Genomic DNA, 26,342 nt, shown 5'->3' on the forward strand with positions numbered 1-26,342 from the left:
GCAGCATGGCAGCCTCGTGTGGTGTGTGTGGTGTGGTGAGAGGCTGTGCCATGGGGCGTGGGTGCCCACCAGGGTGCAGGGCTCTGCTCTCTGGGCAAGCCACACATGGCAGAGGGATGCCAGCAGAGGTTGGGCTTTATGGTCATTGCAGTGCTTTACTACCCTGAGAAACAGCTCTGGCACCATCATTTCTGGCACGGGCACTGGGTTGTGGCTGGGGGATGGTCCCAGGAAGGAGGGATGGCTGACAATCCTCACTCACCCTCACAGCCAGACCAGAGCAGCAGCTCGTGGCAGACAGCTAGGTCCTGTTGGGATGACACCCACATGAATTCCAACTTCCATGGAAATCCAGATTCTTTCACACTGCACATAGTCCCTGCCCAGGGTCCTTGATCCCCTGCAAACACTTCCAAATGCAGCCAGGAGTTCTACTTGCCCCCCAACTTCTTCCATGCTGCTGGATCGATTCACAGTCCCCATTTCACTTGCTCTGCAATTTCTACCCTGTCCCTTAACACATCCTTTGGGTTTGTTGTACCTTCCTTTTTGTGTCAGTGATACCTTCTACCACAGAGTGCTTTTCAGCCTTGGGAAAGCAACCCCCTCACAAGCAATGTTTAGCAACTGCTTTTAGATGCAGAGTGGGAGCTGAGATCTGTACATTCCCTGTCACCACAACAGGAAGGGATGAAATCCCTTACATCCTCCAGTGATTAGATACCAGATATTAGTGCTTAAGTGCTCGTGAAGAGCTCTTTAACAGGGAAGAGAGGATGGTAAGAAGGAAAATAATGTCACCTTTCCAATAACCTTCTCTATATTTGGACTCTGTCTTTTACAGAAGCTGAATCATAAACTACTTCTCTCTCTGACTGACAATTCAGAACATGCTAATAATACTATCTGCAGGTGATAATAGTGGATGACTAAATCAGAAAGCATGGAAGGTGCCAGAGAAGAAGGCAGAGGCTATAAAAAGTTTGTTTGCTATCACATTGTCAAGTGAATCCACAGAATGCAGAGTTCTGCTTTCTTGCCACATCCAAAACCAGAAAGGAAATGCTTAAAAGATTTGTGTGCATAATGGGCATGGGCCAAGTTTTCTCACAAAGGTCACTGGGACTGAAAGCCAGTGATTCCTTCTCACAAAAGAAAGGCAAGAAAAGTGTGGATCTGGGACCTGGGTTCCCAGCCCTACACATGCACATATGGTAAAGAACCATTGCACCAAGGGTTGCAGCACAGGATGCCAGTCCCACCCAAACAAAAATTTATCGTTATTATTTATCTGTATTACTTCATCATCTCAGAGTCCCAGCTGGACAGAAAACCTACATCGCCCTCTCCATGAAAGCCTTACACTTTAGGGGGGCTTAGCTTGTAAACTAGGTCAGAGATAAGGAAACTTTTGGATGGGGCTCTGGAGGCTGTCTCTCCCTGAGTCATCCTCCATCATTTTTTGGCCTCCTGTGAGCAAAATGCTGTGTTTTTCTGCCATGTGGGTGCACAGATGCTCCCACAGTATGACAGGAATTACCTGCATTTTGGTCAGAGTAAGGGCATATCTGGTCTTATTACAGGGTGTGCTCTCCAAGGCAATGGGCTGTGCATGCAACTTCCATCACATACAATTGCTCATAAATATAGTCTATGACGGGGAATGATTGCACTTGGTCACACAACAGACACAGGTCTGCTGAGGCCAGGCCCTGGGACTCCTGTCAGGTATACAGGATACCATATGGAGAAAAAGGTTAACATGAAACAACACTCAGGACTATGACGGCTTCAGGTGACTGTTAGCTGTATTTTGTCAAAGTTTTGGAAACTTTGTGGCAGAAGAGAATGTTAAGGAAGGATGTGATTTATTTTTTATTTATTTTCTTTATTATTTTGTACTTTGGGGCTTTTTTAGTTTCTTGGAGAAAATGGGTGTCTAAAGGCTGACAAAGCAAATGTCAGACCTAAAACACAGAAAAAAGTTAATGGACACTTGGTATAAGTTGTTTAAATATTTGGTTACAGGAAAGGAAATTTCAACTCACTGTCTTTCAATCTGAGTTCTTTCAAAAATCCTTATACTTTTGAGGCTGTGTTATGATGTAGGCCTTTAAGAAGTCCTGTATTTTCTCTTGATCAGTTCAGGTAATTCCTTAATTATATTAACTCCTTTCAGCCAGTGCTTTTCCTCTGTTTTTTTCCACTACAAAAGTGTGTGTACTTATTGGTCCAGTACATAACCAAGACAGGTGTCCATGCAGCATGAACTTTATTTATAAAGACATAAATGTCACACTTCCTTTTAAAAAAGTTTAAATTAACTAATAAACTGATGAAAACTGAACAGTAATACTATTTACATAGGCCAATGCTCACCTTTCTTCACAAAACTTAAAGTGAATTCTCACTCTGAAACACAAACAATGAAATCTAGAAGCACACTGATTGCCAGCAGTTTCCTTGTAGATAGCAATCCACATCTCTTACAGAATTCACAACTTACAGAACTTACATTTCCTCTGTAAATTAACCTAAATTATCTCTTTGGCACAGTCATAGGGATGCCTGCGTTTCAAGGCCAGCAAGTAACTGTAACAGACTCAGCCACTAAAGGCATTTCATCTGTATAAAGCCAATGATCCCCTCATTGGTGTAGCCAGCCAGAAAGGCCTGCCCAAATATTAGATATCCTCTGACAGTGCCTATACTCATCCTTCCTACACCTTGACTGCCCGGTGCTGCTCAAAAACATGGGTTTAGATTTTCACCTGAATTTCTCAGCATTGTAATCTCCATTTTCTCACTCCTTTGAAGCACCTTGGCAAGAAAATATCCCCAGAAAGTGTATTGGGAGTGTTTTAGAACCATTTCATAGGCTTTCCTGAGTGCACTTGCCTCAGCTTGAAGTCTAGAGCCAGTCTACAATTTAGTCACAAAACATCACTGTTCTAGAAATAAATCACTTGCAGGTCAGTCTCACCATTTGATCTCTTCAGTTATTCAAGTTAATATCAGTTTCAGGTTTAAATGTTCAGATCTCATTTTACCATCTTGTTAACTCTCTTCCTTATGCTAATAAAACCAGACATAAAATTAGTCTTTTTACTCCAACAGTCCTGCACGGTAAAACTATCCAGTGTGGCACTTATTCCAAAAATTAAAGCTTCAACTGAATTCCTACTGTTAAAGAAATATACTTTACAAATCTTCATGTAAAAAGCCTACCTGGATCAATCAGAAGCAGTATACTACTGAACTGTATCAACTCCTGTTGCCCTATGCTGACTGTTTGATAAATAAGACTTGTAAATCAGAACCTGCTCCTAAATTTACATTTCCTATTTCTGGAATGTGCAAAAAGATTCTTTATGAACTTGCATGTGGTCTTCTTTGTCACAGAAGTGCACTCTTTGACCTCTCTTCTGCTATGAAATGCTTTCCACGATGTAAGTCTCTGTGTCTCTATCAGGAATTAAGGATGACTTCCATCAGAACATTAAATTAGAAAAGTCACTTCAATGTTTGTAAATATGATCTTAAACTGTCTGATTAGATATCATCCTAATAAACAACAGGAAACAGTCCTGTTTCTGTTCAGAAAGCAGAGTGCCTCAAAAGTAATTTCGTGAGATGGTGGCAATTAGTGTCTTGTGTAATTCAGGAAATGTGTCTCTTTTCAGTTAAATATGTCGTCCAGTCAGGAAGAACAGTGGTCTGTCCTCTTTGGCGTTGGCAGTCTGGAATTCGTCCCGCAGGCGGAACTGCCACTCGTCTTCCAGCTCCAGCCGGACAACAGTCTGGCGGAGAGAATTGCGATCCTGGCAAATCACACACAGCGTGGCACCTGGGCAAACAGTTCAAAAGGAACTCAGGTGAATATCCCCTTTGTTCTCAGATCACCCACCTCCCACCACCCTGCATGGAGAACTCTACTCACTTCACATCAGGAGTTACTAATGGGCTTGGGAGAAAATTAAACCGCTCAGGTAGGACTTGAGGAGAGCTATGTTCAGCTACCTATTTGTCAGGATCTTCTTGTGTAATTGAGGTACCTCATAATCACCTAGTAAACAGGACTAGAAGCACTTTTCAGGATCCCTAGGGTAGGAAAAGTAAAACTGGCAGGTCTAAGGAGGTCTAAGGGTCCTGGCAGCAAACCAGATAAAAGCCCTACATCCATTCCTGTTGTAGCCCTCCTGATCATTACCTTTGTTGCGTGAAGCCCTCACTCAGCAAAACCCAAACGGCAATCACTGTGATGGCTGACTAAGCTCTTTGTGCTTTGCTGCCCAAAAATGGTCTAAACATGTCTTTAAAACTAATCACAAATTTTAGTGGCCTTTGGATTGGTAAACTCATGTCCGGGCAAGAAAGAATCTGGTCTATGTGGCTACAGACACAAGCAAACCCAGAATGCCAAACTAAAAAAATGATACTTCAGTAACCAATTCCAACTGTCCAGTCTGGCATGCTGATAACCACTGTAACTTGCATGCATGGCTTCATGGCTGCTGAGAAAAGTCCTCCTTTAAGAGAAAATATTTACCTCACCAGCATGCAGTAATCTAAATGAGAAATGGTGAGGTAAGTGGTAATGCCCGAGACAAAAAAAAATCCTGTGAATATAATAAAAAGAAACAAGACAGAGAGTCACATGGTGTTTAATTCCTATGTGATGGGTTAGAAAATCAAGCAAACTGCCAGGAGAGATGGAGAAATCCCAAAGCAAACATACTTTATGCTATATGATATAAAAATTGACTGGTTCATGCAAAATGAGACTGACTGGTAGCCTCTGTTTTAGCTGCAACGAAGAACACAGCAGTCTATAACAACTCCGCCAGCTTTGAGAGGCACTAACCACAGTGCTCTTCTCCCAGTGACAGTTGTAGCTGAGAGAAACAAAGCCCCAGAGCACTAAATGCCTAAGACAGCAGCAGGAGGATCCAAAGGAAGTTTGCAATGGGACTGTCTGCAACACAAGTGGAAGTTACTTGTCTCCACTGCTGCACAGCATCATAAGGTGTGCATGGAGAAACTGGGTGTCAGGAATAAATCGTAAATGAGCCACTTTCTATTTCTAAAAATAGGAAATAGATTTTGATAGATGCTTGTCAATCACTTATTTTCCATCAAAATTTTAAAAAGCTGTAAGATCACAGTAGGTAAATTCTTCATGCATAAATCTTCAATACTCAGTTTTCAAACAGATTAAGGAGTTGTGCACATACTCTAGGCATGATGATATGGATCCAACATTCCTTCTCACTTAGAAATCTGTAGAACTTATAGCACTGCTATATACCAGTTTACTACAGTGCAGAGCCAGCATGATCAAGCATCAAAGTTGGGACAAATAAAGAAGAATATGAATACATGCATATATGTATAAATGCATATATATTAAATAAATATAATAGATTTAAAACATAGATAAAATAGATTTTCCCCACATTCTCAGAGACCATGTCACCTAATTCTTTGTAATAAAATTATTGCAGCTCACCTTTAAGAAAATGAAACTTCTTCAAGAAGCTAGCCACAACAAAGGAGTCACAGAGGTACAGTAAGAGACCACTGAATGTCAAACCAGAGGAACTGATATTCAGAGAATGAGGCCGAGAACTCACGTAGCAAACTGCAATCTGATTGGGAGAGAGTGGAAAAACATTAGCATCTTTAGAGCTTCCATATGAAGCTTCCAGTATCTGCACTTGATTCAAATTCAGACTTTCTTTCCAACTCCAAATATTGTGAGCTTTATAGTTCTTCCAAAACATAGCACTACTTATTAACAATATACATAAGCACAATTCATCATCATAATTGTTACTGTTATTGTTATTGTTATTGTTGTTATGTTTAGATGTGATAGAGTTTGAAAGCTGCAGTAACAATTGCTCTCCACAACCATAATGCTGTGACCTGCCCAGCACATTTTATTTATATGTGAGTAAATACAATAACTCTACATTCAGACATGAAAAAAACCCCTAGAAATTCCAAATTTCATTTACATTACGATTTCTCAATGATTACTCAAGTCAGTAGAGTTATTCATATACATGAATTTATGAGGTTTCCTCTTGCCTAGTTTGTTTTTATGGCTACTCCTGAAATCTACTAGGAACAGGAATATTTACAGCACTCTTTCAGGATTTATAAATTCAGATTAAGGGTATCTTCCACACACGGCTTAGTTTCAAAAGTGCCACTGTACTACTTAGCCGGGATACACCCTCATCTGGCATGGATCAGCATGATTGAGTGGAGGAGGAAGGCTGAACTTCAGCAACTAAGACTCTGTACCAGTATTCCTATTCCATATTCCTTCAATCCTGCTGTATCATATTACAATTCAGGCAGCAATTCCAAATGAAAGTGAAATAATTTCATGTGCTGAATGGGTTAGAGCTGAAAGGATGCAATGGATGAAGACAGTAACAGTACAATGCCCTCCCACAAAGCTTGTTTTTCCAAACACGGTGGAAACAAAAGCCTAAGAACTCAAAATGTTGTGGGAGCAGCATACATGGGAAGGTTATTACACAGCTCTTTGGAAGAGAAGTTCAGGAAACCCAGAAAGACTGAATTTCATTTGGTATTCAGTGAAGAGATAAAAAAAGTCCTATTTTATTATGCAGGGTGCCCCTGACAAAGGAAATTATTAGCATCTGACTCTATTGATTCAGAAGGCTGAGTAATTGTTTTATTAAACTATATATTACATTAATAGTATATTATAACTATACTAAAAAGATACTATACTGTACTATACTATACAAAGATACATACTAAAGGAAAACCCGTGACTGTCTCCAGATAGCCAGGACACAGATTTGACCTAAAAGATCAATTAATATAAGCAACCATCCCTAGAATCTAATTACTAAACCTCTTCAGGTAAACAATCTTCCTAACACATTCCACATGTGCAAAAACAAGAGCAGAGTATAGAGATAAGAATTGTTTTCTCTTTCTCTGAGGTTCCTCACTGAGATTTTCCAGGAAAAACCTGAGAGAGAAAATTGTCTCTTACTGTTCAAATAATGTAAATTCCACACAGTTTCTCTCTCCTGAACCACACCACCTTAGTACCAAATTTCTATTAACATATTTGAGTTATGACCTTGGCTTTAGATCCAGACTCATCAGAGAGAGCCAACAGCTCCCGAGACCTAATATCAGCATCTCCCATTCCCACTGGTTGTTTAATATTTGATTCCCTGCCTCAGCTTATCAGCCTGAAGTGAACTAAAACATCTGTATATTTGAAGTGCTTTCTAAGGGTTATCTAGTATTTGTAAGACCCTCTCGTGGAAGAAATTTTCTGTAGGAAGAGCCAAATTATAGCAGATTGAGAAAGCACTTCACAGACTATATTAGTGTTTAGGACAATTCTGGGATTTCTCTCCATGTACTTTAGTTGAAGCCTCTGACAATATCTCTATAAGACTAAGAATTTGATTGCAACATTATAGGAATGTGCCTCATTCTTCAAAGGAATAAATCAATAACCCATCCAAATCAGAGCCTATACATTTCTAGAGCTACTTGGAGATTGTTTTGTTCAGTACCTGTGGTCCTAAGTTAAGGTAGCAGTCCACAGACAGCACTGGATGGCTATAGTTCTTCAGTGAGAGAGGGAAGAAGCGATGGCTGTGGTACTGGAGATACTTTTCAAGGAGCAACTGAGCAGGCGCTGCCAAGAAGGTGTGCTTGCTGTCAGGAGCACAAATGTACTGAGCAGGGGAGATTGAAACTGGATTGTCAGACACCTGTGAGGAAAAAATATTTCTTGTACAGATCAATCTTAATCCATCAAGCTGTACATGTGTGAATTCTGGTTTGTATGAAATACATCTCTACCCTACAAATCTAAGTTTTACATAAGAAAAAAAGCTATTCAGCAAAAAATATCTGCTACCAAAACTGTTTCAGTTTCATAAAATTATATTTGTGTTTATAGACTTTGAGGTTTCTTCTTTGAACTCAAAGTACTCCTACCTATGAAGTCACATGAAGTTGAGCAATTCTATAGCTGTAGATAAAATCCACATCCTGAATGGGTACTTGGATTGCAAAGAGAAACTTTATGTGTTTTTCAAAGTTTTGAAGGAAAACTATTAAGGAAAATTGTATTTATGACAAGAATATTGTGGATTTCAGAAAAAAAATACTGAAAAAAGCCCCACGTGGCAGACATCCCCCATTACTGGCAACAGATGATGCACCAAAATACCTCAGGTCTCCTAGTTAAAAAAGACAAGAAAGGAAAACAGAATTTTAACAACAGTGCAACAGAGGTCTCAGTGCCCACCTTAGACTTGATGTGGAAGGATCGCTGTCCTCCAACTGCAATTTGCTTCTTCATGACACTGAAGTGGTTGAACCGACAGATGAGGAGGCCAGCACTGTGGACACGCAAGTTGAAGTCAACATCATCACATGTAAATCTGGAAAGAAAAAAATCACAGCAGGTGAGAGGAATGTTCCTCATCGCACACTGACAAATACAAGCACGCAGAGCCTTTGATCGGCACCACAGAAAGGACAGATATCAAACATACTGACCCTCCACCAGTGCCTATCAGTCAGGGAAAGGGGATTCAGCTTTCTAGTAATAAACCAGGCTAGCATCAGTTTGAAAAGACCAGAATGAGGGAGGAAAGCACTTATGGAGGGAAAGGATCAAAAGCATAAAGTGGAAAGGCAGTAAATTGCTAAGGAAAATACCCAGGAGTTAAAACATTTTTTTTGCCTTTTACTACAATAATGGAGTCATAAGAAATTGCTACATACATTACTACCCCAAATACAGTCAAAGAAATTAATTCCTTTGAGTTCCAAAGAAAGGGATGACTTATCAAATGCACAGAAGTATCTGACTACTCATTTTCCCCTCAGAATATGAATAGCTAGCAATTTTTTCAATGTTCCTCTACAGAACTAATGTAATTGTATTTTAGAAACAAAAACTATTTGAAGGCAGGTAGTCTTTATACAAGAGAACTGCTGAGACACAGGAAAAGATTAAGCAGAATGAGGCGGAACATCCCTCAGCTAAATTTGACCCATTTAAAAAATATGAGGGAACAGAATAAAAGGTAAACTCCTAAAGCTGACTAAATTCAAATACTCTGATCTCTGGAAAATTCAGGATCAGTTCTTCATTCTGAATATATTTATTGCAAAGGAAACAGGAAGATGTGCAGAACCATTGGATTGACATCCAGGGCTTGAATTTAAGCTAACTGAGCAACCAGTGCAACAGTCAACACCAGTGAGAAACATGGCATTCAATTATAAGTTTTTAAGTTTTGTCTTTGATCTTAGCAATATCTACATGGTTATTTGATATCCCTGACTGTCACTGCCTCTGGGTTTTAAAATGTACCTTTTTCCTGCCCAGGCTTGGAATGCCATACAATACTTCACAGTCAGCAGTACCCACACAGGATTAACCTGAGCCTCCTGTGGTTCAAAGACAGAGGCAGGAAATGGGTGGTGTGATGTGGCATTCCTGACATTTTAACATTGTTGCTTGTACTCATATCATTTTACTTTATTGTCATCGTCTCCATATGCCCTTCATGCATAATGCTTCATAAGGTAACACACTTAGGCAGCCTGGGAGCACAGTTCTCTAATAGGAAATGCACAGGGGAAAGTTTGTTCTTTTAAGATGTCAGGCTGGTGACAACAGAAATATAGAACATCTGTTTATTCAGAGAATAATGAATGCAGAATGCTTCTCTGCAGTTAGAAGTAAGCTTGGGCCTCAAAAGATATCTTCTGAGTTAGCAGAGTGCTGAAAAGCACAGTGACTGATGTTCAGTTACCCAAGTGTAACTTAGAGCCATTTTAATTACCTGGGCTGTCCCACACAGCTTACAGAAAACCACACATTTCATGTCATACCTGCCAGCCCCATATGGATGTCTTCCATATTCTAAGGCACTGAAAGACCAGTTTTGGACAAGTGAATCCCACCTCTAGTGATATATATACACTTCATTCTGTTGTTATAAATGCATGTCCCTCAGAAATGGGAGGAAACACATAGTTTATTTCACACAGATCAGTGAAATTCTGTGAGACTATGAATCTAGTGAATACAGTTCTGTCAACTGTTGTAATGCTGCGCATGAAAAAATTAAAATCTGATATATCCTAAGTGGCACAATAACTGAAAAAGTGGGATTTCTGAGACAGCTGAATGTGAGAAACAACCACCAATGTGAACAAGACTTATTTATTCTTTTCTTCTGATTGTCCTGATGAGCACGCATGTGGTATGCTGCACTGTTGTGCTACTCAGGGTAAAAAGCCCAGATATATATATCTGAATGAGATTTGGTTATGCACCAATCATCCATATATTCCTGTTTCCTTTGGAAGGGAGAGCAGTTAGGCAGACATTATTGGCCAAAAGCCACTTGGAGTACACCAATACTGCAGAGTACACTGCTGTCTATGTCTATCCTGTCACTTTGTTATCACTGTTTTACTTGGAACTATAGAAATTAATGTCTTTTTCCAACTTCTGGCAGTCTGGGAAGGATTTGAATCACCAGTAAGAAAACAAAAACTGTCTGTATGCCATTCACAACTTCCCTAAAAAAACAAGAGCTTTGTTTAAGCTTTGTTTGTTTTTGTAAAAAAACTTGGTTTATTTGGTTCATCACCTCTGCTGAAAAGTGCTACTGATTCACTTACCTGTTCTGATTGTACTGTACATTCTGTGTCAGATCCACATTCAGCATGATGAAGTCATGCACGTGGCAGCAGGAGAATGGTTCCTTGATCTCAGCACTGTTTGTTTTACTGGACCATTTCCTCATTCCAATTAGGGCATAATGAGTGACATTGGGAGTTGCTTCAATGTGTTGCAGAATTTGCTTCAGGGAAACATTCCTTTCAGTCCATGTATAGTCACTACAATAATTATGAAAATGTGTTAATTTTAAAATATGTAGAGAACATTCAGAATCTCTTTCTGCTGAACAGCAATTTTTAACAGTTGGAAGTTGTTATGACTTTCAGGTAGATAACTTCAATGTTGTCTTACTTGACTGTATTTTTTTGTCTCTCACTATAGTTAAAATTGACTAGTGCTTAGGTGGTAGTGACTGGTATGACAGATCTGTAATTTACTCTACATCTCTCAAAATATTCACTCAGATATGTAAACTTTTAAAGTTACCTAGATAATATTCCAATGAATCTTGGAGAGTTGCTGACTTGTCCCATAACTTAAGCACAAAGTATTAAGATCCTTCTAGCCCACCCCTAGAGTCCATAAATCTCAGTTTTCATCGAGTGTCATTCTCTCTGAAAGTCTGCTGTAAATTCTGCATAATCTATTCATGGAATAGATAAAAAAATCTAGCACAAACATTATTCTAAAGCAATGAAAACAAAAATGCTAGTTCAGGAATTTGGAGAACTCATAAAGGAGACACACAGACTCGGACTGACAGAAGAGCCAAAGGAAATCAGTTGCACAACTTGCACAGAACTGTCATTTAGCTTCCCTAGAAAAATCTGGTGAAAAATTGACATGTTGTCCAGTGTATCAGGGAGTGTTTACAGAGTCAGAAATCTGCAGTCCAAGTAACTCTAGCTTCAACAGCAATGGTTGAAGGGCACATAAATCCTCAGGGGACAGGAATGAACAACACGCACTACGCTACATGCTGTGCAAAGACAGATACCTAGGAAAGTGCTCTCCTTGGGCAAACATAATTCTCTGCTTGTACAGGGTAGAAGTTGTAGTAACAAACAATTTCAAAATTACATGCAGATAAAAGTTAAAAGAGATCAGATGAAAAAGCATATATTTCACTATTTACCTTCTCCTCTCTCCTGAACAATCAACTTCTACTGCGTTCCACATAACACAGGAGTCATCTGAAATGACAATGAAAGGCCAAATATCCTGGGGTTTTATCCCCAGCTCTTCCTGCCGATTCCGTTCGAGCTCCAGGTTGTGATAGGACAACTCCTTAATCAGGAAGTGTGCAGCACCTGAAACCATGGGCATAAAACACCAGATTAAAAATAGGGGCAGAAACTGTTTGCTTTTAACTCAGAAGCCTTTTGAAGTGAATATTTCTGCACAGACAAGGGTATAAATCACTCTGAAGATTTTAACCCCACCACCACCCACAGCCAGCTTGCCAAGCAAGTGACTTAAAGAACCACATTGGCAAGGATGAAAAATGATGCCTCACTTCTGTGGTAAAGATTTTCTAGAGTCTTAAGGATTTAGTGACTACTTCTTTTCACATGACAATATTTGTGTTCATTAGCATCTCTAGGTGCAAAGAGTTAGAGATGCTGACTGACCAGCTTTCCAGTGAATGACACTGGAAATTGTCCCTGATGATCTACTCTGAATGTTTGTCATTACTGCTGTATATAAGGTGTTCCGGCAGCACAAGCAAAGGGTTGAATATTTCACAGATGATATATTAGCAGAACCTTCCTGAGGGATGTACCCAAGCAGAGCATCATTGCCCATGCAAGTAGCACTCAACTTATTTCCACAAGTGAAATTGTGGAAATTGTGGAACTCCATCTGAGTTTTAACACCCTCAGCTTTTTTCAAAGACAATAGAAGAGTTAAGTATTTCTAGGGTGCAACTCACTGAGCTTGCTCTAGGTGTCCTGGATTAAGAGAAGTCTATCTTCAGCTGTGACACATTGTCTTCAGAGGGAATGCAGATCACCAGCTCAGACATCCTAGCTGCAAGCTGTGGGTCTACATTTCACTGTCAAATAGCAACACCTAAGGGCCCAAGTTGTGTGTCCACATTTTTTAGAACCTCTTGTTACACTTACCTACTCCTGCACTGTTGAAAATGCTTGGAAGAACGAGCATGATGTGGTTGGGCCAATACTTCTTATATATGGCCATTTCATACTCCTTGACAACTAAAACATGCAAATGACTGGCTCCATCCATTGCATGATATAAATTGAAAAGTCCATGTTCGTGACGGCCAGTGGTGGGAGTGAAAGTGGGGCTTTTTATGTAATCTTCACTCTGTAGGTAAAAAGAAGTGTGAACTTCTGTATTAATCTGGACAGAAAAAGGAGAAATAGATTCTTCAGGAGAATAATTCAGATACTCTAACACTAGACAAACTGACACATTTTAAAACTCCTTGACAGGAAAATAAACAATTTTTATAAGAATTGGAAAAAAGAAAACTATCATTTAGCTTAATTGACCAATGAGAGTGTGGTGGGATGGACAGGACTGCTAACCTTGGCCTGCCAAGTGCAGAGGTACCTTGAGGATAGATCTGCAAGAAGATTTAGGTCCCTATGATATAGGGCTGCAACAAACACCTTACTCCAAAACTACAGTACAACTCTTCTGACTGGAGCAAGGGAATAGAAAAAGAAGCAAAGGAAGAATAGTCCTTAAATGTCAAAGCCTCAACCAGGCCAGTGGCAGAAGCAAGAAAAGAATCCACAAGGACCCAGCACACAGCTCTGACCATGTAGCCAAGCACAAGTTTACTGGATGTGGGAGAGCAGGAGATGTCATTCTTACATTGCTGTTGTGTTACTGTCTTGGTTCTTCTATTTAAAACTTGAACTGGAGGGTGATATTGATTTATTAGTGTTTATTGGAAGCAGTTTATTTTCTCCAGGATAGAAGTGCTATACTGCTTACTGCTGCTCCACAAATTGCTTCAATACTCCAAGCAGTGTGGCCTGAGCAAGGCACAGCTTCACCTTAGCCCTAAGTGGGCATCAGGAATCTCTGTAAAGGTCAACATCTCTGCACCTGTGTGACCTCACCTTGAATATTCTGAGCAGTTTTGGGCACCACAATATAAGAAAAATATTAGACTGTTAGAGAGTGTCCAAAGGAGGGCAGCAAAGACGGTGAAGAGCTGTGAGGGGAAGCTGTGTGAGGAGTAGCTGAGGTCACTTTTTCTATTCAGCCTGGAGGAGGCTGAGGGCAGAGCTCACTGCAGTTACAGCTTCCTTGGGAGGGGGAGAGGAGGGGCAGGCACTGATCTCTGCTCTGTGGTGACAGTGACAGGGCCTGAGGGAATGGCCTGAAGCTGTGTCAGAGGAGGTTTAGGTTGGATATCAGGGAAAGATTCTTTCCCCAGAGGGTGGTTGGGCACTGGAACAGCTCCTCAGGGAAGTGGTCACAGCACCAGCCTGACAGAGCTCAAGAACTGTTTGGACAGTGCTCTCAGGCACAGGGTGTGGCTCCTGGGGATGGTGCAGTGCAGGACCAGGAGCTGGACTCAATGATCCTTGTGGGTCCCTTCCAACTCATTTATTCTGTGATTCTGTGGTTAGAGCTTGTCAAATAGATACCTTTCTACAAGCATGACATGTAATTCTTTATACAGTCTTGAAGCTAAGATTCTTTGAAAGCATTATTTTCATATGAAAGTAACTAAGCATTTATGCAGCATAAAACAGGATATTCCACTGCTTTTTCTCTACAGAAAAAAATGCTTCCTCTTACTAATGGTATGATAAATGAAATCATATCTTTGAGTTTCTTTGCAGAAACTATTCTCACTTTAACATCTTAAACCCATAACCAAAGACCTTTTGTCACAGATAAGAGTGTTGATACCAAAGGATCAACCTTGACTATGACCAAAAGATAGAGCTTTTTGGTGTCTCAAAATTTTTTTTCACGTATCCCTTTCTGGGAGAAAATACAAGTTTAGCATAAGGACAACTTCATTGTCTCTTGACAGTAGGAACAGTAGTATAGAGGATACTAATTCAACAGATTTTGAAATTGGTGGTGTGTCTCTCCCATATATGGCCACAAATATAAATAAAAATAATCCAGCTACCTTATCTGTGACTAGTGGTAGCCTCATACTTTCCAGCTGTCTTCCTGGTTGGCTAAAGACAAAATGATGCTCCTTGGATTTTGGAATGATAAAATGCAGCTGTATTTCTTCTCCCAGCATAGAATAGGAAAAGGCAAATGCATGCAGAGTTGACTCATAAATCTAAGGATGAGAAAAAATATGATAATTCCAGTTAAAGTCAAACCACAAGGTCTCAGTGCAGTTTGTATACATTTACAACATTGCTGAACAGATTACAGTCACTTACTGTATGACATTAGATTTAGCTTCATTATTCATAAGTGTTAAGCAATAATCCCTAGGCTAGAGCTTACACTAAAAAAATACAGATTAAAGCGTTCCCTCTTTTGAAACTGTTGTTTCAGTTTCATCTTACAGATGGCACCAATACTTACAGGCCCCTCCTGGCTTTCAGTAATACTGGCACATACAAAACAGTATTTGCATTGCTGACACTTTCTTCCTCACATTAAAACAGGCAAGAAATTAGAGGGTCATTCTGAGTAAAAGCAAATTGTATACCACACATTGACTACTCTGTGCTGGACTACTCCTGTGTCAGAAGTAGCACTTGTGGCAGTCACTTAGGTGCAAACTTTTCCACTTAAACAAAGCCCAGTGGAAATCTTACTGGGAAAGTAGTTTTAACTGGTAGTACATATGCAGATCACAGCACCAAATAAACTAGTGTAAATGACACAAGGGTCAGTCCTCTGAGCTCCCCAAACTGCAGCCTAGCCAAGGCAGGCAAACCTCAAGAAATAACAAAATCTGTAAATCAGCTGTATGTGTACACACACACAACTTCTAAGCCATCAAAATACAGTGAATGTACACAAACTGTGTTTGGGTTGTGAGTGCTTCAGCTTCTCATCTGCAGAGTAACACCTGGAAATCCTCACCTGGTACCTGGGATTGAACCCCATGTACTGGTGGCACTGCTCACAGTGATGGTAGGTGTTGTACGCTGCATACTTGGACAGTCTCATCCTGGTTGTCTGACGGCACGTGTACATATCTTCCTGCCTCCTGCTCACTGATCTGTCTATAGAGAAAAGAAACAAATTAAATGGAACATATATTCAAGGCTAGAATGTATTCTCTTGTGACAGACTGTTTCTGTCACCAAAAGCAGCTTCTAGGAAAATGGCAATATAAAACACTTACAAAACAAACCATGAATTCATTCCGAGCACAGTATATTTTATAAATTACTACGTAGAGCAAAGACAACTACAAGGAATTATCTACAAATTCATGATTATGGTAATTCACTACAGATTTCATATAAGGCTGAGATGTAAGCAATGCCTGACCATTAAAAATTTCATTGTTGCTATTATTGGTAGAATGTTTACAAAAGCAATAAATAGTAATAAAGAGCCTTATAACATTTGCCATTCTGTGACAGACATCACAATAGATTATGTGACATTAATTTGGCAATTTAGTGATGTTGCTCCTTCATGTATCTCCATATTTTTCAAAGGATCCTCTTTGTGAGAGACTGAGGGAAGATGAGGTATATTTTCTGCTGAAAAGGACTTTGTTATTTAATCTTCCACTCAGATTTTTAGCATCAGATCAGGCTGCTCAAAGCTTTTCCTTGTCATGTTAAGTTTCAAAAATCACCAAGAGCAGAGCTTTCATAATCTCTCTGGGCAACCTGCTCCATGGTTTGACTACATTTTATTCTGCAAATATTTTTCATACAATCTAATTGTCATTTCCCATATTGCAACTTGTGTCTGTTGTCTCTTGTCCTTATGCTGTGCATCTATAATAGCTTTTTTCTATAAATTCCCATTAGGAAATTGAAGACAGCATTCAGATGCACCTGTTAGACGTCCCTAGATGAAACAAACCAAATTCACTCAAATTTTCTCCATATCTTAGTGGCTGCTCACTGGCCTCACTTCTCGATGTCAACATCTTTCTCATATTGGGAAGCCAAAAACTCGACAGAATACCCAGATGTGGCCTTAGAGTTGCCATCACAGAGGAATAATCACTTCCCTTGACCTGTTGCTAGGTTATTAGTAAGCCATTGACCCAGTGGAGAACTGGTGACTCATGTTTAATTGTTGTCAACCAGCACCATCAAGTCACCTTTATCAAAGCTGCTGTCTCTAGAGCTGGCCCCAAACTTGTACAGCTGAATAAAGTTATTCTATCCCAAGTGCAAGGGGCACATTGGATGAACTGTTCAACTGTTCCTGAGGCTCCACTTCTCCAGCCTGCCAAGGCCTTTCTGAACAGCAGGGTTTCCTCCCTGCCACCCACTGCCACGGGCCTGTGCATGTCCAGCTGGCTAATTCAGAACACTGGCTCTCACAGAAATACTCCAGGAATCTAGGTCTGAGCATGTTCATCTCATGCTTTCCACACCTAACCTAAAACCTAAAAAAGAAACCTATAGATACTTTTAAATACAAAGCTAACTTTATGCACAGAAATCATTGCATTGCTACAGAGCAGGACAATGCTACTTTATAAAATCATTCAAATGCACAAACTTATTGAGGAATTAGAGCTTTTTTAATGAAAGACTATCCATATAATATTCCTTAAGTAATTTATATGGGTCATACTCTGGTACTTCATCTGGAAAACTTGAAATCTTTTTTCACTATTACTTAATCAAAAGCATTTCTGGTATTTTAACTCTGCTTAAAAGTTTAACAGGATTCTCACATTAAAAACAAATAAATACATAAATGTGTACCAATCAGATTTTAAAAATTCTAACCTTCACTGTCTATAGTCTGAAGCTTTGAACAAATCAGACTTGCATCTTCATATTTTGGGTCATGGATGGTGTAGTCAAAAGGCATCTTCTTAAATGTCTCCAAATCTGGCCACATATCTCCAGGCTGATGGTAGTATTGATCAGATTCTTCTTTTATGTCTATGATATATCGAAAAATAAGAATTCAACATTTTTTAAAGCTCTTTATATTACTATAGATGGTTTTGCTGTACCTATTATTCCTGCTTCATTTTTTCTTTCATTAGTCTGATGACACAATATCATTATGCACCAAGAGGTAAACTTTTGCACAAATGAATGAATGCACCTCAATGCAACTCTACCTTTTAAAAATTATCTTCATGTCCTGTCTGACAGAAATACATCTGAAAACATAGAGGAGTAATACACTGCAAATAAAGCAAGTTTGGACTAAAATTAGATATTAGAGAGCAGAAACTCCCTTCCCTCGGATAATTTTGTGTAATAAGAAAATATGACATTGCTCCTCAGGGTATAAATCTGGCAAAATTTCAATGATTCCTTTTATGCTTTACCATAGAAGTTAATTCCAATTCTACACTGAAGACCAATGGTTGGATATCATTAAATATACATAAATGCTGTTGATCTCTTTCCACAAAAAGCAGAGGTAGGTTCTTTGCTTAAATTCTAAACAATTAATAAAATAATAAAATATTCTTAAGTATCAGTTGAAGATCTCAGAAAATTTTTCTTACAGTATTTATATAATGTAAAGCAATTGCAAAGGTGATGAGGATAGAATAGGCATAGAATATACAGACAACTATATTTCAATTTAGCATAACAATTTTCTATTGTCTCCAGAATATTTTTATTCCAGGAACTTACTGATGTTGATTTCTTCCTCATCATAAACATCCACTTCTGTCAGTCTAATCAGCATTCGGGACAAAATACTGAGGAACTGCAGGTAGGCACCTGTTTTCCCTATCTGTAAACATATAAATTAGAAAAAAAAAAAAAAAGAAAAGTAAAATTTTTCTTTTCATCCTGTTAGTTTTCCACATATCTGGAAATTGCAGCTGTGGTGAAACTGAATATTAATATTCACGACTTGGATATCTTTGTTATTTGTATATTCCTTGGCATAAATGAAAAGCATAATGTTCAACAGCTTTATTCTCTCTGTGCAGGAGCTTAGATGGAAAACACATTTTATATCACAGGTCTAATTACAGGCCCAGAGACAAGAATTTTCTCTCCTGATGTTATAGGTTCTACACAGGCAATGAACATTTAAAAATCACATAGGCTCATAAAATGTACAAAGAACCCTCGAATTACAAGATTACTAAAGAATTATCCCAAGCCTTTCATTTCCATATGATTCACCAGTACAGTGCCTGCTACTGAATTCAGTCACTCTCCTGAGGAGTGAAAGTGGCAACACATCCCTGGGAGAGCTCCCGCTGGCCACTTCCACTCCTGAAGGACATGGTATGTGCAAAAATGTCCTGTTCTCATGCTGAAAATACAATATTTCCCTTCCAATCTTTTAAAATTATCGTTTAAAAGTCCATTTTAAAATTATCTTAAAATACAACTTTCTCCTTTCTTTTTCACCCCATTAACACAGTGTATAAATTTTCCCTTCACTACATCAAGAGTATTGCTGGAAGGTTTAAGCCACAGCCAGTGATTTATCCAGTGGGTTGTTCTGTCTTTCACAGATAGTTTGCTGATGATAGCATCAAGTAAATAAGGCCATATCCAAGCAGGCAGCTTTAGAAACCATGATATTCTGTGTATGTGTGGGCTGTACAGGGGAGGTTAGCACATAGATCAGTTACAACACATTGGACAGCAAATGTCTGATTTCACAAAGGGGCATCAGATTTTGGATTATGTCTATATTACTACTGAATTGAAAACCCAGCTTCACTTCCATTACTGCTAGGACATGTCAGAAGCATAGGGTGTTGGAATTGCTAAACAGAGTATTTAAGTTACTGTTTTCCATCTATGGCAAGAAAAATTTTCATTTTCTCTCAACACTTGAGGAAGGGAGGCTTTAAATTCAAAGCAAGAGACATTTGCTTTGGTCAAAGCTCATTATCTGTTTCTCATATCAGACTGCAGTTTGAACAGTTGCTTGCACAGGGTGGATAAGGGTCTCATTATCCCTGTTCTCTGTTGAGAATCAGATGTCAGCACACAACTCTGTCATCCTGGAGTAACACAGAAAAAAGAGTAACTTCGAGTAGAGGAGATGACAGCATGGACTATAGTCAGCCTATGGACCAGATGTTTCTAACTCCCAGTTTTTTTCTAACTCACAGTTTTTTATGTAAACTCCATTGAAACTGATGAGAATTTTTTCCTCTGACCCTGGAACAAGGTTCTAAACTTGGCAGCAATGGCTACTCATTGAGGAGCTAAAACAAAACCATCTTATTTTCCCACATCTGAGGCAAACAAAGAAAATACTTTCATTTGTTTTCCTCATGTCTGAGATTACCTTTTTATTCTGTTATGAACATACTCTTTTAAAGTGCCTCTAATCATCTTTTCATTAAACACAGGGTAGCCTGACATATTAAGTTTCCGAATTTCAAACAAGAGATCATTTATCAAAAGCACACCTGTCTCCTTGATATTAGATATCTATATAAAAATTAATTCTTAATCTGTTTGAAGTATATACTTAGAATTGTCAACAGAACAACATGTTGAAAGCCTTACTTTTTCTTTTTGGTATGCATTAAAAAAGTTCTATCAAACTCATGTATTTCAGAATGTATGTGGGAGTGATGAGGCTACTGCTGCATGGTGCTGAGATGAAAAGCATCAGTCACCAGGCTCAAGTGTACACAAACTGTAGGGTCACGACTCAAAAATGCTGGAAACCACAGGATGACAAGTGCTACACCACTAATCTAATGCATGCACTTAGGCCACTGCACGCATCAGATCTTACCCAATCTCTATGTCACATTAAAAGTTTCCAATTCAATACTGTGAGTTTTATGAACTGCTAGGTATGAGCAATGCTGTGTGTAAAAAGCTGTTGGGAACTTTCAGGAATATCTCCATGTTATTAGAATGTTTCCCTGCCAGAGATTGGGCTGAGCACATGCAGCATTCATATTTGGACTCCATTCAATTGCACATTTGCCTGCATTTACTGCTCAAGAAATGAACTGGTGAAAGAGAGAACACCTTTTCCAGGTCATTTTGAGAAGATTTTAAAAAGAAAATGAGAAATTAATGACATCTCATTTACAATCAGCATTTACTCCAGAAAGGAAGAATCTTGAACAAGTGAACTTGTAACATCCCCAGATAGCTAAATGCACCTCTAAAATGAATCGTACTGTTTTATAAGTGCACCATCTCCAGGCAAAATGGAATAGCACAGAGACTTTTTCTTTGTTTGAAAATAAAATGTGAAAATAAACTGAATAACAATCGGAAACCACAACTTCTACATCTCCCCATCTCACCCCATCTGTCATTACCCCTTTTTCCAAGAGTTTGTGCACTGTAAGTAGCTACAAGGAGATCCTGCAAGCAAGGTAGGCACACCTTTGAAGCATAATGCTCTGCATAAGAGGATCCTGCCCATCACCTATCTCCTAACTGCAATAAACAGGAGATCTGAAAAGAAATTTTAAAGTGGATACTTGATTGGTCTGCAGCTTTACATGGCTTTAGGAAAGTCAAGCACAATGCTGCGCTGATCCCAACTAGTGACTCTGGGCTAAGCATGATATACTAATAATGACAAAAACTGGTAAGGAAGCACTCTGAGCAAGATGTTTTTCCCCATATCCTGTCTTTGCTCTGGATACCTAAGTTGCAAACAGATTAAAAGACTGAAAGAACCTAGATCTGGGGTGTATTTTTACAATTTCTGAAACAAAATGTACATGAGAGGGGCCACTATGACAAACAGCTCTGCTTTCCAGAAAAAAGGTTCCTCAAACATGTGGCAGTGCTCAGTGCTTTGTAAGTTAAGGCACTTGGGGGGCAATATTCCCAAATAATGGAAGTATTACTCAATTGGTTCCTGTCTATCTGAGTTTGGAAGACAGAAGTCTGAAGAATCAGACCTGGAAGAAGAAAATCCCAGAAGACTAAGAAATGAAAATCTCAAATCTTTTGAAAACTGATGATAACTAGGGAATTTGGGGCCTGATGAGATTTAGGGGGTTTGTTTCTATTTTCATCCTTAATGTCATGGATTGTTTAGCCCTTAAAATACTAAGAATATGCTTACTCTGAAGCTCTTCATTTATGAGGAAGAGGAAGGAATATGAATTCAAATTTTTTCCTGAAGAAAATTTGACATATATATGAAGGTCTAGTTTTTATATCAAAGACATATATTACCAAAGAGAAGGGGGAAACTCTCCAAAGATTTTGACCACTGAACTCTGCTTGCCATAGATATCAAGGATAGGGTGCAAACCAACCAAGAATCTGAGAGAGAGCATTCCAGTGAGATAAACTGCATGTGTCCCTCCATGCATCCATGGAATTACATTCAAAAGTGCTGTTGTAGAACATGCAACAGTAATGAGCTTCCTTTTTTGACTTGTTCTAAATGCTGGACACCAGGACCACTAGAAGTATTTTATTCTTCTTACATCTTGGTATAAAGCATCATCTGATTTCAGGCCTCACATGTGGAGAAATATGGCAAAAGGGGAAATAATTCCATAAGGCTTTTCTATTCTAATTTCCAGGTAAGACGGTTCTTCACATACCATGACAGTGGTTTTCAAACTGAGGCCTGTGAATCAATGATGATTTGCAGAAAACATGCTGATGATCCACAGACAGTTGGTCAAATGTTGATGGCTCTTCTCCATGTTTTTCACACGCTACATTCTTCTAAAATACAGCTAATAATAGATATATTAAATATTTCCCTAATATTTTTCTTATATAAGCTGAATGGTGTATACATTCATTGTAAGGAGTTTTTAATAAAGTTAGAGTAATAAAATGGGCAGCAGTTTTCTTCTTCAGGAAGTGTTTTAAGACATGCCTGCTCCATTCCCTGGCTGTGGTGCCACAGGACTGAGCTGTGCTCACCAGCAGCTTGCACGCTTCAGGAAAATGCCAGTTCTAAATTGTAAAATCCAGTTAAAAAACTGAACATACGAAACCCTGATTTGCAGTTTGGGGAACTTAAAGATGAATGTTCTGAGGAAAAAATACTTGAGGGAATTTAGAACTCCATATAGGCATTTGCATGGGGGTACCAGGGAACAGATGTTGAGCCGTAGATACGATATGTATTGCTCATGCTGATGTATATTAAATTATACTCACTAATCAATGGCTTCACTTTGATCATATGAGCTAATTACAGATAAATTAGTCCATACCTATCCAGTTTTTACTGCATTTCCTACAGCTTATTGTAAAAATAAGACATTTCTTGCCTTCTAATGTACATAACTGTCCTTGTAAAAATCTGACAAGTCTTCCAGCAAAATATTTTGACCAGTACATAGGGTAAAATATCTCCATGAGAGAAGGGTGAGTATATTTTGTTTCTAATTTCCCTGACAGTGAGAACTGTCATTTTGCTTCTCTAATGTTTTCTTGCTCTGTTGATTTAGCATTTTTCATTTTAATCAGAAAATTGCTTCCTGATTTAAATTTTAGTAAAGGAATCACTGCCTGATAAAAAAAACAAGTAATTACTAATTTTTGGGAAGATACTACTCTGGAAATCTTATATTTTGGCTGAGATGTTATCAACATTTAGATATGAGCTGTCTAATAATTGTTTTCATTTCTGCCTATACCTCTTGATGGAGTAAGTATTAAGTCCACATGAAATGTTAATATTATCAAAAAAAAGAATAAAACCTACTTCAGGAAGGAAAATTATTTCTTTTCAAAAGAGAAAGGCAATTCTAATTACTGCATAATTTATTGCTACTTTTCCCTTCAAAACCAGTGCATTGTTATACCTTAAATTAACCCACATACTTTTAAAGCAGTTTGTTTGGTTTACAGGTGTTTTAAGTACTTTGGGAGGTTAAAACAGTAAAGGTAGAAAAGTTGCTGGATTTTTCCATGAAGACAGAAATAAATTAAGAGAATTCCATGGAATAATAAATGGTAAATTCTATTAAATTAAAATATAACCCTACATTTTTTTTTTTTAGAAAGAAGATATGATACTCCTGATTTGATGAGCATGAATTTGTTCTGTGTGAAACAGGTATATTCTTCAGAAAGAACTGAGGAATATAAAATGAATAAACATATAAAAAGCATCTTTTAGGAACTAATCCAACTGTAGGACCCCATACAACACTAGGAAATAACCTGCATTGTGAAGACAGCTGAAAAAGAGATGGAGTTTCAAGTAAAAGAATTGTTACCAAGGCTGAAATTCACAGCTGTACAGAGGTGAGCAAGATCCTATTCCATACTTGGAAAAAAAACCAGAGAGATTTGATAGTGAAAAGTGGGCTGACAAATAAACAAGCTATCTGTTTGATAACAGTTAGTTAAATTGCAAATATCAAGTGTGTGAACTATCAAAACCTTCTCACCATGTGTAGTATGCTGTCAGAAGTCTCTGAATGACTCTTCCTAGATCCACAATTTACATTTGGGACTCAAATATCAAGGAAAAAATTTCTTATTGGTTAATCTGAATGTTTAGGATGGCTTTCAGAATCATATCTTTATGGGGTTTGATGTAAATGCAATATGAAATTCTAACAGAAGTTAGAGCCTGTCCTTTTGTTACAGCCTGTCATTTTGAGGTTTTTTTGGGGATGAAAATTAACATCTCTCTCCACATTGTATTCATTTTTATGCTGCAGCTGAGTATGAAATTCAGTTTCTTTATCACTTAACACCTCAATATTTGGCAAACACAAACTATTTAGATCAAAGGAATGGACAGTGAAAAACTGATCCTCAGTTTCAGAGTAACATCTGTGGGAATTCCCAATATGAAGAGTTCATTTATGCTCCTTCTACCCCATATATTTAGGTACACAATGGAAAACAATAATGTTACAAATAGCAATATGCAGTTGCTTTTTGCCATGGATGGGCATAGAAGAGTGGATCATGTGGCAATCTAATTCAGTACCTGTCTTTGGATTAATTCTTTGGGCTGATGTTACAGTAACTGGAAACACCTTTGTCTTGGTTTGCATTTATCCTGTTTGACTTGTGAGGTTGACAGGAAATCTATCTGCTCTCAGCAGGCACAGTGCCTCTTCCTATCTTTTTGCTTCATGCTGCAGTAAAACATGAGGCACAATTCTACCTTTAGCCTGTAACATGTGCACTTAACTAGGAGATACCTTGCTCAGAAATAAGTGCTAAACATTCCTGGAGAATTTACACGAGAATTAACTTCTTAGAACTAGACCTATTTTCATATATATTTTCAAAGTAATGTAAAAAAACTCCTGGGTCAGCTACTCATCTTTTAAATATGGCTCTGCTACTTTGAACTGGCCTTCTTGCATGTATTATTTACAACAGCTTCTATTTCTGTCTGCTGTGCAAAGGAAACAAAATAATTTAATTACAAACTCAACTGCTTTCACACTGATCATAAGAAAGTTGCTTTGTCAAGATCTTTGATCTTTATTTAAAATGTAAATGCATATTCAACTTTAACAAACTGAAATTACACATGAACTCTATCTCTTGAGCAAACTGTCTTTAAAACATTTTAATGGAGAGAGACTGACAAAGTGAATATTGCTGCAGTGTCTCTGTATTGAAACTCAGGCTAACAGTAAAGAAAGGAAGATATTTTTTATTAGAAGGGATTAAGAAATAAAATATAAGTAATTTATTCTCCACAAAAAACCCCACCCCTTCAAGTATGAATAATAATGACTAAATATTTTTTCTGAGATTATGATAAACTTAAACAAAATGAATCAATGATAATACCTTGTTCTTTTAACACACCTGTGGTGGCCCACTCAGCAGCAGTCTCCTTGGGTGGAAGGTGTCCATTCTGCCCTCATTTCTGTTGTTGTAGTCCATGTGGATTGGCTTGGGAACCGTCCACTGGCGGTAGTACAGGGACTGCTCCGTGCACGTCATCATCTTGCTCATAAGGGGACGGAAAGAACTTGCCCACATAACAGAATGGTAAGGCAAGAGGGAAGAGGATTTGGGAAGTCCACTGCTGTCTGTAGAAGTAATAATGTCATAAACCAGTTTGGGCAGGAAAACTATGGGAGGCTGTTTAGATGCCTTGGTCATGGAGCACTGAGATGTCTGTAGGATGAAGGAGTTATGAGTAGGTGCAGAGGAGGAAGAAGAGGAGGAGAAAGGTGGGGAAGATGATGAGGTGATGGAGACTTGGGTACTTTTTATGTTTTGTTTCATATCCAGCTGTTCAGTTACTGGTGGCAAGTGTTTGCTGATTGTTGTTTGTGCCCCCTTGTCTGCTTTCTGCTTCTGCCTTTCATAGTTACTTGTAGTTTCTTCAATGCTGTTACTTAGGGCTTGGGGAGGGGATGACTCAGTGCAGAATGCTGTAATTAAAAGAAAATTTGTATTTCAACACAGTGCAACTATCTCTTCTAGTCAATGCCACAGTTAAACAAAACACAACAAATAATCCTCTTGATACATTGTCCAGCAAACATTGCTCCTCCTCTTGCTTTGACCTTCCTCGTACAGGAAGCCATAATGGGACTAGCTTGTAGTACTTGTTTCAATGC

General features: G+C 38.6%; 1 protein-coding gene across 1 annotated transcript in view; it reads right to left on the reverse strand.

The window, feature by feature from the left end:
- Window positions 1-2,752: 2,752 nt before the first annotated feature.
- The window catches only part of GREB1 (growth regulating estrogen receptor binding 1), a 55,075-nt gene continuing 31,485 nt past the window's right edge, over window positions 2,753-26,342 (reverse strand). The window contains exons 21-32 of the mRNA XM_054279605.1: window positions 25,579-26,153; window positions 18,496-18,598; window positions 17,623-17,781; window positions 15,776-15,918; window positions 14,853-15,014; window positions 12,850-13,054; window positions 11,859-12,033; window positions 10,723-10,941; window positions 8,324-8,459; window positions 7,581-7,781; window positions 5,510-5,648; window positions 2,753-3,847 (exon numbers count right to left, since the gene is read on the reverse strand). Coding sequence (XP_054135580.1) covers window positions 3,684-3,847; window positions 5,510-5,648; window positions 7,581-7,781; window positions 8,324-8,459; window positions 10,723-10,941; window positions 11,859-12,033; window positions 12,850-13,054; window positions 14,853-15,014; window positions 15,776-15,918; window positions 17,623-17,781; window positions 18,496-18,598; window positions 25,579-26,153 — 2,381 coding nt within the window. The 3' untranslated portion in view covers window positions 2,753-3,683. The remainder of the gene's footprint in view (window positions 3,848-5,509; window positions 5,649-7,580; window positions 7,782-8,323; window positions 8,460-10,722; window positions 10,942-11,858; window positions 12,034-12,849; window positions 13,055-14,852; window positions 15,015-15,775; window positions 15,919-17,622; window positions 17,782-18,495; window positions 18,599-25,578; window positions 26,154-26,342) is intronic.

This window comes from Melozone crissalis, unplaced genomic scaffold (assembly GCF_028551555.1).
Source record: "Melozone crissalis strain CALT ecotype California unplaced genomic scaffold, PUWL_Pcris_2 ptg000027l_1, whole genome shotgun sequence".
Taxonomy (NCBI): Eukaryota; Metazoa; Chordata; class Aves; order Passeriformes; family Passerellidae; genus Melozone; species Melozone crissalis.